Source organism: Xenopus tropicalis, chromosome 4, assembly GCF_000004195.4.
Source record: "Xenopus tropicalis strain Nigerian chromosome 4, UCB_Xtro_10.0, whole genome shotgun sequence".
Classification (NCBI taxonomy): Eukaryota; Metazoa; Chordata; class Amphibia; order Anura; family Pipidae; genus Xenopus; species Xenopus tropicalis.
The window spans coordinates 63,980,102-63,995,424 of NC_030680.2; the positions used below are offsets into that span (position 1 = coordinate 63,980,102).

The window sequence follows — 15,323 nt, forward strand, 5'->3', positions numbered from 1 at the left end:
TGATCTTTTAATCACCGAACAATTAGCATGGCGATGAGCACAACATTACACATCTGTTGGCCACTGTCCCATAATAGAGGTAAATAGCCTATTGATGTGTTCTACTTTATTGAGTATTGAATTATTTCCTGTGCACATATGGGATCTTTATAATAAGTGCCAGTTGCTTTTCATTAGTCTTTTAATTAAAGGGGAACTGCCACTGTTTTATAAAAATTGTTAGGCAGAGGAAGCACAAACCATTTATATTTTGAACAGTAAATTATAAACCCCATTTTAAACCATTTATGAAAATTGGATACACCTTATACCACTGACAGATAGGATAACCATCTCACCCCTTTAAAATAAGACATTTAGGGGGTTATGTAATATTGGGTGCAAAATTTGCTACACTTCTTATCACTAACAGCAACCAATCAGCAGGCATGCATGACTGTACAGGCAGCGCCAGATTTCAAATCCGGCTGCCCCTAGGCCGCCCCACATTTGCGCCCCCCCCCCGCCCTACCCCCCTGCCGCGCTGCGCAGACACAAGTGCGCATGGGTGTGCATTTAAACTCCCATACGGAACAGTGAGGAGAAGTCCCCATTGCTCCATATGGGAGCAAAATGCCTAAATGTGTGCCGCCCTAGGCCTGGGCCTTTGTGGCCTTGCCACAAATCTGGGCCTGTGTACAGGTATTATCCAGAAAGCTCCAAATTACAGGAAGGTCATCTCCCATAGACATACATTTTAATAAAAAAATCCAACATTTTTAAATATATTTTGTTTTTCTCTGTACAGGAATGGGATCCCTTATCTGGAAACGTGTTATCCAGAAAGTTCAGAATTACAAAAGGACTCAATTATAAGCAAATAATTCTAATTTTTAAAAATGATTTGCTTTTTCTCTGTAATAAAACATTACCTTGTACTTGGTTCCAAGTAAGATATAATTAATCCTTATTGTATGCAATACAAGCCTATTGGGTTTATTCAATATTTAAATGATTACAGAAAATCCCTTAACCAGAAAACCCTGGGCATTCTGGATAATAATAAAACAGTGCCTGGTACTTGATCCCAACTAAGATATAATTAATCCTTATTGGTGTTAAAACAACCCTATTGGGTTTATTTAATGTTTAAATTATTTTTTAACAGACAAGGTATGGCGATCCAAATTACAGTCCCAAGCATTCTGGATAACAGGTCCCATACCTGTACACAAATGCTTGATCCATGCATTCAGCTTGCAGCATGCATGGTCCTACAATATGTGTCCTACTTTAAAGGGGTGAGATGGTAACCCTACCAACAGGTCACCTTTAGCAAGAAAATATGTAGGTAGCTGATACTTACACAAATAATGGTATTTGTTAACAGATTCATGCAGAGTCAGTCTGAACTGATCTTTGGAAATAAAGCATAAATACCTGCATCTTGAATGTAACTGCTGATTTCCTTGTAGGCCTTCCTTATCTCCTCACAATTGGTGATATTAAGTTGGATTAGGCAAAGATGTGTTGAGCAAACCCTTTTCAGTTCTTCAGCACCAGGCCCTTTCTTATCCAAAACACCAGCAAAGACATGAACACCCAGTTTATCCAGGTGCTTAGCTAGTGCGTGTCCAAACCCAGAATCACACCCTAAACAATGAGAATGGAAGCACAAGAATAAAATCTAACCAAAGTAAATATAACCTCAGGATAAGCTTAGAACTATTTACTGTCAAGATAAAATGTTATTGCAGAATTATACAAGACAAAACTGATTATATATTCATTGAGATCAGACAGAATAAAAGGAAAAACCCAAATATTTGTAGCCTGGAGTGTGAAACAATGAAGGTTTTATTCAGTCGTAATCCTTTTAATTTACGATTCACCAGTCTCATTCAATCCTACTTTGTGGTTTTTAACTTGTACTAACTGTGAACAACATCTTGTCTGCATGTCAGTGACTGCACATAAATGAGTGATGGAATGTACTGGGCTGAAGAAGAAACAGAATGGGGATTTATTATTTGTATAAATCACAAAATCAGCACAGCAAAACCTTTTATAGTAAAAATTAAAAAAGAAACTCACTTTTTGATCAGGAAGAGAAACATTGACATTTCTGTTTCAGTATAGTATAATCACATTGCTTGGCATTTATGCATTTGAATTTAGAAGTGGAAAACTACATTAATTAAAATAAATTATACAATTAATTCCCATAAACATTTGTCACTGAGTAAAACCTTTTATATTGGAATTTTATACCATGTTGTTTAGATTGAGTCCAAAATGAAACCACATTTTTTTCCTTTGGTTTATTATGAAAATTGACTAAAACATTTTTAAATCCACGGGCCACTATTAGGAATAAAACTCTATGCACAGCACGCATTAAACAACTAACTGGGGGGGGGGGGAATGTATTAATATTTGGGATTGCATTTTTCCATGATTTGAAAAAGTCATCTTCCTTTTTCTAAATTTTTGTCGTCATTTGGAAACCTGGTGAGACAAACTCCATTGCAACAAGTGTTTCAAAAAAATATGATAATTCTGGGAGAAAAATACATGGATCATAAAATAAATGTTAAGATTAAAATATGACTTGGGTTTTATGTCAAATCAATTACAATTTAAATAGGTAAGACACAGTAAAGCATGTTAAACTAGCAAAAGGCTGTAGGACAGGTGGGGAGTCTGTAAGGACTACAGGAGTTGTAAGGTTCCTCATGGCCCAAGAGGACTTATGGGTCCAGGAGCAGAAATTATGTTGTCCAACACCATGACAGTCAGTAAAGTAATAAAAAAATAGTGCATCTAGGATTAGGACTTCAGCGTAACACAACTAATAAATGCAAAACTGTGTCAAATGAATTAGAACAGATTAATCTGTGTGTCACGGACACATAGGGCTCATTTACTAACAATGGTCTACATTTGCTTCATGCATTAAACCATAGCAACCAATCAGCAAAAAGCTTTAATCAGTCTGCTGCATATAGAATACTAAAAGCTAATATCTGATTGGTTGCTGATGGTTACTAAAATGATTGCTGGTAATTGAACCACTAATACTAGAGGGAAGCCTTGTGTAAGTAGTAGCATTATCAAGATAGTACATACTGAGGAGAAGAGTACAGTGACGGAGACAACCCATTATGTTACATGTTAAGACATATGAACTGTATTCTGTTTACAGGGGAATGCACAGCAATGTTACAGCATTTTTCATTTCCTCTAAAAGCAGGGCAATGCGGGAAAGGCAAAGCTGGGACAGCAGGCTATGCAGTAAAAAGCATGGCAGGTAGAAGGTATGCGACTAGCATCGAGCAGCAGCTGCACAAATAAAAAGATATATTATAAACAGGAGAATGGGCCCTTAATCACACTGGGTCCCTAGGGAAAGTGCTGGGAAGTTTAACATTGTTATTTTATATAACCTAGTGCTAAAGTTATTTTTGTGTACACCATTGTGTGGTTAATTTTATATTCTATGCAAGGACACATAGTAGAACCTCTATATTTATAAAGCCACATTCCTCTCTCTGTATATCATTTGAAAAATAGGACCTTTCTGAATACAGTTGGGTAAATGACATACGAGGTTAGGTTACAGGCCCAGTTGTAAAATAGGACTACAAGATAGTCTCCAAAAATATGGAAAAAGCTAAACTTGGCCGCAAAATAGCCTTCATATGTGTTTCAAATGCAAAAGGCTACCTTATCTATTCTCCCTCCATACACTATTCCATGATAAATGGTATAATTAAATATTTCATAGTCTGTGTTTTTGTTCTGGTTTTTTTTGTTTGTTTCTTTTGAATAAACTGCACATTTTTGGTTTGCTCCTTCTCTTTCCCACAGATATGATTTATTCACAAACATCTAGCAGAAGACAGCCCTGACACATCTCTAATAAATATAATAAATAGACAATTCATAGCAAACATACAGGTACAGACCTGCTTATTTTGCCACTGGATATCTGCTTACATGATGAATACATTTCATTTTCGTCTCTTCAGTTAGTGAATCATTGTATTATATTGCAATAATTAATCTCCCATCACAATGCAGGCAAATTTGCCATCACTACTGACACATGCAGAGATTGGTGGTTGCATTAAAATTAATCACTGGAATATTAAACATGAGCATTAAAAGGGCCATATCCCAAAATGTAGACTGAGGGGGATGCAACTTTTTATTTACCAAGTTACAACTGAATAGAAGCTTGAAATGTAAAATAACATTTATTACAATGTAAAGCTTATTGTAAACAAGTGGAGAATGGCAAAAAGGCAAAAAAGAATTGCACAGTTGGACACTCTGCTGACTTCCTTATGGGGCCACTGCATCAGACACTATGGGGCCGATTTACTAATTTTTTTTTTTATGAAAGTCATATAAACTCGACATAGTATAAATCTGAATTAAACTCAATCATTGTTGTATTTATAAAATGTCACAATAATGCTTGAATCGTTCATACAAAAATTTCGAGTTTACATTTGAAAATCCCCAATTTTTCTAGCTGAAAGTAATGTTAAAACTTGAAAAATGTTTAAACGGACGTTTGTTTCCATGAATTCTCTTTTTTACCCAAACAGGAATTGTTCCAGCAGCCATATTAGGAGCATTGACACATTCTTGGAAAACAATATTGTGTTTAAGTTTTACTGAAAACTGGGTGAAATAGAAAATAATAACTTTCCCCTGAAAATGAGTAAAATAGAAAACAATGGGGGATTAACTTCCCCTTGAAAATGTGTGAAATAGTAAACAATTACGGGATTAATTTCTCCCTGAAACTGGGTAAAACAGAAAACAATGGGGGGATTCATTTCTGGACTCTGCACCTAACACCACACTGGAAATTCGTACAGGGTTCTGTTATGGCAAGTGGACTGCAAGCACTTAACCTGTATGCCTACAGGACATGCAATTTAAGGGAAAGGTAGGAGGTGTAAAGGAGGATGCCTATATGTCTCTCACAACCAGCCCTCATGAATACCATGCTGACAAACGGTGCAGAGACCTACAGCAATTTAAGGTGCAGGGCACAAAGTGCAAAAAATGTGTCTCATTGCTCTGCCTTGCACTCTGCCTTGCACTCAATGGTTGCCAAGCATTGAGAGCAGGGTCAGACTGGGCTGGCGGGACACCAGGAAAAAAACCAGTGGGCCCTTGCCCTCATGCCTCCTCAAGTCGCGGCAAAGTTAAGTATAAGGTACGAGTGCTTGGAAAGGTTGGCCAGTCAACAGGGCCAACAGGGGGAATATGATAACTATGTATAATTATATAAGGGGATCATATAGAGATCTCTCTAGTGCTTTATTTACCAGTAGCTCCTTCCAGCAGACAGGAGGGCAACCATTCTGATAAGGAGGTAACACCTTAAAGGGATTTTGTCATGATAATTATAGTAACATAGTAAGTTGGGTTGAAAAAAAGACTTTCGTCCAACCATAATGCCTATATATACCTGCCTAACTTCTAGTTGATCCAGAGGAAGGCAAAGGAAAAGGAAGGAAAAAACCCCATCTGAAGCCTCTCTAATTTGCTGCAGAGGGGAAAAAAATCCTTCCTGACTCCAAGATGGCAATCGGACCAGTCCCTGGATCAACTTGTACTAAGAGCTATCTCCCATAACCCTGTATTCCCTCACTTGTACTGAGAGCTATTTCCCATAACACTGTATTCCCTCACTTGTACTGAGAGCTATCTCCCATAACCCTGTATTCCCTCACTAGTACTAAGAGCTATCTCCCATAACCCTGTATTCCCTCACTTGTACTAAGAGCTATCTCCCATAACCCTGTATTCCCTCACTTGTACTAAGAGCTATCTCCCATAACCCTGTATTCCCTCACTTGTACTGAGAGCTATCTCCCATAACCCTGTATTCCCTCACTTGTACTAAGAGCTATCTCCCATAACCCTGTATTCCCTCACTTGTACTGAGAGCTATCTCCCATAACCCTGTATTCCCTCACTTGTACTAAGAGCTATCTCCCATACCCCTGTATTCCCTCACTTGTACTGAGAGCTATCTCCCATAACCCTGTATTCCCTCACTTGTACTAAGAGCTATCTCCCATAACCCTGTATTCCCTCACTTGTACTGAGAGCTATCTCCCATAACCCTGTATTCCCTCACTTGTACTGAGAGCTATCTCCCATAACCCTGTATTCCCTCACTTGCTAAGAATCCATCCAGCTCCTTCTTAAAGCTATATAATGTATCAGCCAGCACGACTGATTCGGGGAGGGAATTTCACAACTTCACAAATCTCACAGTAAAAAAACCTTTCGGAATATTTAAACGGAACCTCCCTTCTTCTAAACGGAGTGGGTGCCCTCGTGTCCATTGGAAGGATCTACTGGTTAATAAAACATTAGAGAGGTTATTATATGATCCCCTTATATATTTATACATTGTTATCATGTCACCTCTTAAGCGCCTCTTCTCCAGTGTAAACAGACCCAACTTGGCCAGTCTTTCTTTATAACAGAGTTTCCATACCCTTTACCAGCTTAGTTGCCCTTCTCTGGACCCTCTCTAACTCAATGTCCCGTTTGAGCACTGGAGACCAAAACTGAACAGCATATTCTAGATGGGGCCTTACCAGCGCTCTTTAAAGGGGAAGAATAACCCCCTCCTCCTGTGAATCTATACCCCTTTTAATACAGCTCAAAACCTTGTTTGCCCTTGCAGCTGCTGCCTGGCATTGCTTGCTACAGCCAAGTTTATTTTCTACAAGGACTCCAAGGTCCTTCTCCATTATGGATTTGCCTAGTGCAGTCCCATTAAGGGTATAAGTGGCTTGCATATTTTTACATCCCAGGTGCATGACCTTACATTTATCCACATTAAATCTCATCTGCCACTTAGCCGCCCAGATTGCCAGTTTGTCAAGATCCTGCTGTAGGGATGCCACATCCTGGATAGAATTGACTGGTCTGCAGAGTTTTGTGTCATCTGCAAACACTGATGCATTACTTATAATACCCTCCACTAAGTCATTTATGAAGTTAATCAAAACAAAATGATGGTGTACTTTTTATTTCTAACACTGTTTACATATCAAATAATTCACCCTACCATTTAAAATTTTGTTCTTAAACCAACAAATGTATTTTTTTTAAGTTGTAATATTGGTGTCAAAGTATCCTGTCCTGACCACGTTTAGCAATACAGGGGTCGGGTAGCTGCTATCTTGCTACCTTTCCATTGTTCTGCTGATGGCTGATGGCGGGAAAGGGAGAGGGGTGATATCACTCCAACTTGCAGCTCAGCAGTAAAGTGTGACTGAAGTTTATCAGAGCACAGGTCACATCGCTCTGGCACCCAGGGAAATGAAGAATATGGCTAGCCCCCTGTGAAATTTCAAAATTAAATAAAAAAACAGATTTCAATGCAGGATTCTGCTGGAGAAGCTCTGATAACTAATGTGTTTAGAAAATATGTTTTCCCATAACAGTATTCCTTTAATATTTGGAAAGGTTTTTTACAGTAAAACCGGTGAAGTTGTGGCATTCTCTCCTGAATTCGTCGTACTGGACAATACATTAAATAGCTTCAAGAAGGGGTTGGATGGCTTTTTAGCAAGTGAGAAAATACATCTTGAAGTCAGGGAGGATTTTTTTTTCCTGTCAGGCAAATTAGAGAGGCTTCAGAAGGGGTATTTTTTTGCCTTTTGTGGTGAAATTTGACTAATGTAATGTAAATGTGAATACAAATGTAAACCACTGCAAACTGCATTTGTGTCTTCTGTAAACCCTAGTGTGGCGAGAATTCTGCTTTATCTGCAAAGAGATCATTTATAGTGCTGCAGTACTTTATTAAAAGGATAGTGGCAATAAAGCCAACAACTAGGTCCCTCTAATCACTCAGATATTTATGTAAGCCTGAAACAATCTTTTCTTTTTCCACAGCAGTAAAAAGGCCAAGTTGTTTTTGTCAGAAATGGACTGTCTATAGCCTGTGCTGGATAAGTCTGGATTTGCCTGATCGCTTACCTCTGATAAATTAGGCTGAAAGGTTGTAATATTGGCGTTTGCTTCTGAGGCATGAAATGCTGATAAAGTCTGTACGTGTGCCAGGACTGTAAGTGCAATAGACTCTTGTTTCCAAAAACAAAGGCAGTCTCAGAAATCTCAGGTTAATAGGAAATTCCTCTTCTAGGGGACAGTCCTAACTCAGTAGTGAGCAGGACAACATGGTGCTGAATAGGGAAGGGAAACAGAAGGCAAGTAAAACCGGACATGTTTGCACCTTTCTAAAGATAGATGATATGTGTGTGTATGCGAGCCTCCTGAATAGTCCCCCTGTGCATGAAGGCAAAGTAAATGGAGCTTGTTAGGATGAGGTAAATACACAAAACAGTTACAGTGGCTTCTACATTAAATATAAACAATGTTTATTTTCTATATTCATTTAAGGTGACTGGTCACTTATCACCCAAACCAAAATCAGCTCTCCTTTGTTCCTGCCAGTTGAAAGGTTGGGTTAAAGGGCACCTATTGCCCCTATGTTGTTTCCCCCACCAGAGGTGTGTACCTGCCAGCACTGGGCTACCCACATTGGGAGGAGCCCCCAGAGCAGGCAGCCATGTTGGGGCACAGGCATGCGCATAATGAGAGTGCTGCAATTCACTCAGGTTGAGGGACATCCACCACTCTTACGTCAGACGCATTCGTATAACAAGCAAGCAGGGTAGATCTGCTCATTATGTGCATACGCGTCAACCAACATGGCCCTGCCTGGCAGGTAAATTTAAAAAAAACAAACAAAAAAAAAAACACTACTGTTTACCCCAACCAGAATGCAGGCTCTGGTGGAGGAAATAATATAGGGGAGATAGTTGCCCTTTAAGTTTCTAGTTTGGAGTTATAACTAAAAATATAAGCTAAAAAACTCACCAAGACTACAGTATTTAATGTTACATTCAAAGACATTTTCTTGCATAGTATCAGAAATACCTGATAAAATTTAATTGAAAAGCACTCCATTTGCTTCCTGAGGTATAGTAACTGAGTGTACACTTGACAAAATAGGTGAAAAATGCAGGCACAGACCTTGTAGATTTGAAAGCAGCAATGCACACAGCTATTTGTAAGGTGTCTTTAAAGACAGTTGTTGGTAAGCTCCATCCCAGTGTTCCCTGCGCACCAGGGGCAGAGATCTGGCCTTGCACCTTACAAAAAGACATTTGATTCTAGGAATGACTCTACCCCACCTACAGTAGCAGACTGAAAAGCTTTATTGCACAGTAGGGTTAGTGATCTAAATCTTGGGGGCAGATTTATCAAAATGTGAGTTTAGAGCTTAATACATGAAAAAAATGAACGTGGGTGAGTTTTTAAGTTTTACGCTTTAAATTCATATTTTGATATACTGTATCTCCTCCATTTCGCCAGCATCACTGTGCTGTCAAATTTGTGCAGGCAATAATACACAATCAACAATAACTGAAAATGAAATAAAAATGTTAAAAATTAACAGTTTGATAATCTGGTATTAAAATATTTTTTATGGACCCTTCAGAGCATAGTTGTGTATAAGTCACAAGTAAAAAGTCACAAATACTCAAATGAAGATGACTAGTTACCAGCAGAACTGAGATGGTGACTCTGTTAAGGGCATACTGTGCTAGTCAAATATATCAGTGTCTATTAATAGAGTTTTACTGTAAATCTACTTAACCTTGCTCATACTAAAGCATTAGATAGAAATGAAAAATGAAACTATGACCTTTCCAGAGAGTAAGTAATGCACGTTGCCTCAATATGATGCTTCAAATGGAAAAATCCCACAGAGCCCTGCATCATGTCATTGCTTTTAGTGGACATGGTCCCCAGGTACAGCATTTAATGGATTATACATCCCACACTCTTAATGCATTTGAAATTTATATTTATTTTGTGCTGTTAATAAAGTTTTATCTGTTTATATCCTGTCGCTGAAATTTCCTAGCGCCTCTCGGCTTGAAAGAATTTCATCTGTTTGTTAAAGGGGAACTCCAGTTTCTAAACCAAAATTTGTTAAAGAGCCCCACACACCACAGAAAACCCTAATATACCTATCACTGTAACCTGTTTTTTCAAAAAGTATTAATAAATACCATTTGTATGTGCTGAAATCCAGCTGCAAAACAGTTCATCTCTTTCTGCATCATTTGAAATCCTGGAAGGGGAGGAGGGACTAAAACAATGATGTTACAAATTGTAACAACTTCTCCACAGCTCACAGACAGCATATGCTGGAACAATGTGAACCATAATGCATTGTACTGTGACGTTCCTTTCCTTATTGATCACATGTGCAGGGAATAGTGGGATATATATAAACTATATATATCAATATCTATGCTAACTGCAGATCACACTATCACACAATCAGAATTATGCTTGTTCAAGAAATAATCCAACCCACTCTTAAAGTGGCATGAAATCTGCCATCACAACAAAGCCAGGAAGGGCATTCCACAACCTCACTGCCCTAAACATGAAGAACCACCTACGCTGCTTCAAATAAACGTTCCTTTCCTCTATTTGTACAGAGTAATCATGTCCCCTCGCAAGTGCCTTTTTTCCAGAGAAAACAACCCCAACCTCGACAGTCTAATCTCAGTTTAAATCTCAGTTTAAACCTTTACCAGTTTAGATGCACATCTCTGCACTCTCTCCAGCTCATTATAAAAGGACAATGAAAGGTTAATATAAATTAAAAGTAAGTCTAAAGGCATACTTTTTAAGTACTTACTGCATATCTAAATTCCCAGATCCCTGCTTGCTTCTCTGAGATATGGTGCTGGCAGCCTACAGCAGTGTGAAGACTACAGTGACATCACTGAAATCTCTCTTCTCTTCCTGTAGGCTGCCAGCGGCATCCTTCCTGTTCTCTGAGTATGTGTGTAACTTAATCCTGTCTCCTGTTCTGAGCTACACATGCCCACCAGCCAATCAGAAGCGGATCTGGCAGAGGGGAGGGGGGGGGAGGGAGTGAAACACGTGTGCAGTATGAAGCAAGGAGGGAAAGGAAGGGAGAATACCTTTTTAGAGATGGCTGCCTGTTCTAGAAAATGTGAAGTAAGTGTGACTGAGTAAATATTTGATTAGGTGAGCCAAAAAGGTGGCGTTTTTACTAAACAATAGGACTATTGGGCAGTATGCTTTTTAAATTTCGACTTGCATTCTCCTTTGGACTAGAGCCCAAAACTGCACTGCATACTCAAGGTGAGGCCTTACCAGGGACCTTATAAAGAGGCAAAATAATGTTTTCATCCCTTGAGTCAATGCCCTTTTTATGCAAAACAGCACTTTATTGCTTAGTAGCCACTGAGTGACACTTAAAATTGAGTGACTGAGTGACCTAAAATTTCAGTTTATTATCTACATAAATCCTAAAATTCATTTCAATTAAGGATACCCCGACACACCACCAGGGTATAACTAGCATTTTGTCAAATCGCTTTGTAAAGTGGCAGCATCCTGCATAGTTTTGCACAATTAAGTACTTTTAATGCCTACCTCCAGTTCATTAATAAGTTAAAAAGCAAAGCACCAAGGACTGACCCCTGCGGTACTCCACTAACACTGGTCCAATTAAAAAATGTTCCATTTACCACCACTCTTTGCAATCTATCCTTCAGCCAGTTCTCTAACCAATTACAATATTGTGTTCCAGGCCAATATTGTTATAGACAATGCCTAATAGAAAGTGCTCTAGGGAGCATTTTACAATGACTTTACGATTTTAAACTCCAGTAACATTAACTGGCCATACGTACTGTATATATGAGGAACAAAGTTCATGGCACATACTGAGGATCAAAGTTCAGAAACAGACTATAACTTTAGACACAGAAACAGTCCCAACAAGGCAGCACAGTTGAAAATGACTGAGTGAAGAGTATGCGGTGATTATAAAGAACAACACTAACATTGTTACTGTTGATCACATGAATCAGCCTGTGAAATTGTAGCCAACATAAAAGCTTTAATAAAATATTTAGCTCTGTGGAGTTGATTGTCTATTGAAATAAATGTTGTGACTGCTCAAAGCAATTTGTTAACAGTTTCCTGACGACCTGCTGGGGATGATTCTGCTACTAAATGTTTACAGCATATGCATTTCACTATATATATAGCCCATCTATAAAACAGATTGTGGTTAACATACTATCACAGGTACTGGGCAAGTGCATTTATCCATCATGTCTTTAATTTTTTTTATATATTGTAGACTAATCAATACCTACTGTTTGATTGGTAAAGGTAATTTCACTGGAGCTGTGCACTGAAACTATATATTTAAAACAGTTTCACTTTCCCTTCCAATAACCTTCAAAGTGAACTAGTGAAGCAGTTCTGTGGTGTAGAATGCTAGGACTTCTATGCAAAGAATTAGACTGGAGTTTTGTGGTGGAACATAACCATATGGCAAACACACAAATCAGGTTAGTATCATTTCATTTAAATAATCTTAGGGAAATTCAGATTATAGACCTTCCTTGAAATTTGGAATAATTTTATACAGGGGCAGCCTTGTGTTGGAGGAAACCTGAGTACCCAGAGCAAACCCATGCAGATGTTGAGAACATACACTAATATTGCCTAGGTTGCCAGACAGCAATGATTCCCACCATGCATCATTTCTGTTTTACTTGAACATTTTATTCTGAAATATGCAGTGTAGCATGCTTTATACTCTTCACTTAAGGTATACATGACATTCAGTTTAGATGGATACAGCAGAGCTGCACTCTCTACAGCCTTGGTTGCACCCCCCACTACTACTGCAGTTTCCCGCCTTAAACCTTTCTGCCTTACTGCCCCTTACATTTGGAATGCCCTCCCTGATTTTCACTTTCTTTTTAAAACTAAACTTAGACTACCTTTTGGAGCACTCGCACAGCACCTGATCTGGGAACTAGCACTTATATTGTAGTGTCACCCACTGTGACCTACAGCACTTATACTGCATTTGCCTATTTGTGTCTGTAAGTTACCCTCCCATATAGATTGTAAGCTCTACAGGGCAGGGACCTCCATCCTCTTGTGTCTTTGGCTCTTAACTTATTGCAACTGTATCTTGTATTTATTTGTACCCCCGTTTGTATTAATGTATTCTACTGTACAGCGCTATGTACATAAGTAGCGCTTTATACGATATACATAAATACAGCCTAAGAACATATGTTAATTGATTGTTATTAGCCATTTAGCATGTAGAGAGTATGTGTCCAGTTTAAAAGGGGTGTGGTAGCAGAAGCATGTTGTACCCACACTAGCAAGAGCTGCATTATGCACTTACCATTCTATATAATTATAACATTACAATATTGTTTCATACATATACATTTTAAAAGCCAAAACGTATTAAAGCCCCAAAATGCACATATTAGAAGAGATGTCCACTAACCCCCAAGTCATTAGGGTGATCATTATCTAGTTCTGGATTCTTTTCAACATAACTTCTTTAAATAGGTCTCAGAACATGGGGTTAAACTGACATACATATAAAGATCCATTGATTTCACTTAAGGGTTCCACATAAATAAATGGCAATGCCAGTCTTTTTCATATAAAGCCATTTAGAGATGAGTAGTGTGTGGAGAGGTCAGTTAACTATCTGTTCTGATTATACCCAACAGGAATAACTGTAGTCCGAACAAAGTGTTTTTTTTAGTGTGGTAAAATTATGGTGAATAAAAAAAGTATAACAGACGTTTGGAAGCTGGCTACAGGTTTGCTAGCTTTGGCAATTTTATTGGAATTTTTTATTTGTTTTTTTATTGTTTATTTTTCAAACTTATCCTGCTGTAGTTTGTATGTTTCTGGCCATTATGCTTAATATTCTTTTATCTGTTTACTTGTACTATTTAATATCTGTCACTGCACATAGCTAATGTCATTTATATTGGGAGTGGATGCAAATAAATGGTTAAAAGAGACTGACATTTAATACAATGCTATCTCACGCCATGGAATGCGTGCAAGATCGAATATTCTTTTAATAGAATTCTTACCTGTAATAAGTACAGATTTTCCTTCCGCGCTTAGCATGTCTCTGACAGGTATGGAATAATAATATATGGTGCATGCAAGAGTTAATAGAGTTAAGCCAGCAGTGTCAGACAAAACGAAGAAACAGAAAATGCCCAGTATGAGCAGTGACAGGAGACCAGAGACAGAGGCATTTTCAATCTTCACCTTGTTCTTCATTAATTTGTGAAGGGCTGATCCACTGAAGAAGACACCTACGGCCAAGTAAAGCAGCCTAGAATTCAAATGGGCCATTTCTGGAATCTGGGTAAGGTCCACAAGTGTTATTAAATCAGTGCAATATTTCCAGAACTGTCCTCACAGAGCAATAACAGACATGCACACTTCTAAGACTTGTTAAAAAGTTTCTGGTATAAATATTAAACTTCTTCCCACCTCTTTCTGTGTATTTTTTTCTTTGTCTGCTTGCTCCTCCCCTTTGGAATTACCACTGTAAGGCATTCTACTTTCTAAAAGCTAAACTTCCATTATGTGGCAGCTTTGTGGTATGTAATTAAAACTGCAAAGTTTACCCAAGTCTTGTAACCCACAGCAACCAATTAGATTTTTGTCCATTAAATACTTTCTGGTGATTGGTTGCTGAGGGTGACAAGACCAGTAGCAAGCTGTGCACCCTTTAATACAGTACACCATTAGTCTTCTCACTGACATCAACTGCTTCTGCCTTGGGAACAGTGTGCTTCTGGGCATCAATTTTCCCTTGAGCTGTATGCCGTTAACCCCTTGTTATAATGTAGAATCTATTGTTGCAGGAAAATGGTTAAATTGCATTGCAAGTTTGCATTTAAACAAGCTTTTACATTGTCATAGATGCCCTAATTCAAAGCATCTTTCTGTAGGTCATCATTATTTATTTTGCATGTTTTTTTTTAATCTTTAGGACTGCTAATAATTTGCACGGAGCTTTAATTGTTAAAAACACTGTTACTCAAATGTTTTCGTTGCAAATAAAAACCGCTGTAAAGTAGAGTAAAAAACTCAAATCAAGGCATTTTAGAACTTTTCATTAGTAGATTTTGTGGCATAAAATGCATTTATATTCCACTGTAACTTTAATTTGAGGCGAATGCCCTTTGTGAATCAGTTACTCCACATTTGTAAATACCCCCCCCACCCCTCTTTCTGAGAGTGTGTGTCTCAGGTCCAGATTCAATTCCCGCTTGTCTGGGGAATTATCAACACTATATAAAAAGTTTCTATAACATACAGTGTTGACAGCCACACGCCCCCACCTCCAGCCTGTGTTAGAATACAGTTTTCATTTC

At 38.3% G+C, this 15,323-nt stretch overlaps 1 protein-coding gene across 1 annotated transcript in view; it reads right to left on the reverse strand.

Annotated features, from left to right (window-relative positions):
• Nucleotides 1–14,423, reverse strand: part of hsd17b2 (hydroxysteroid (17-beta) dehydrogenase 2) — a 34,886-nt gene extending 20,463 nt beyond the window's left edge. The window contains exons 1-2 of the mRNA XM_002934950.4: nt 14,022–14,423; nt 1,420–1,632 (exon numbers count right to left, since the gene is read on the reverse strand). Of these exons, the coding sequence (XP_002934996.2) occupies nt 1,420–1,632; nt 14,022–14,292 (484 nt within the window). The 5' untranslated portion in view covers nt 14,293–14,423. The remainder of the gene's footprint in view (nt 1–1,419; nt 1,633–14,021) is intronic.
• Between the last annotated feature and the right edge of the window lie 900 nt (nt 14,424–15,323).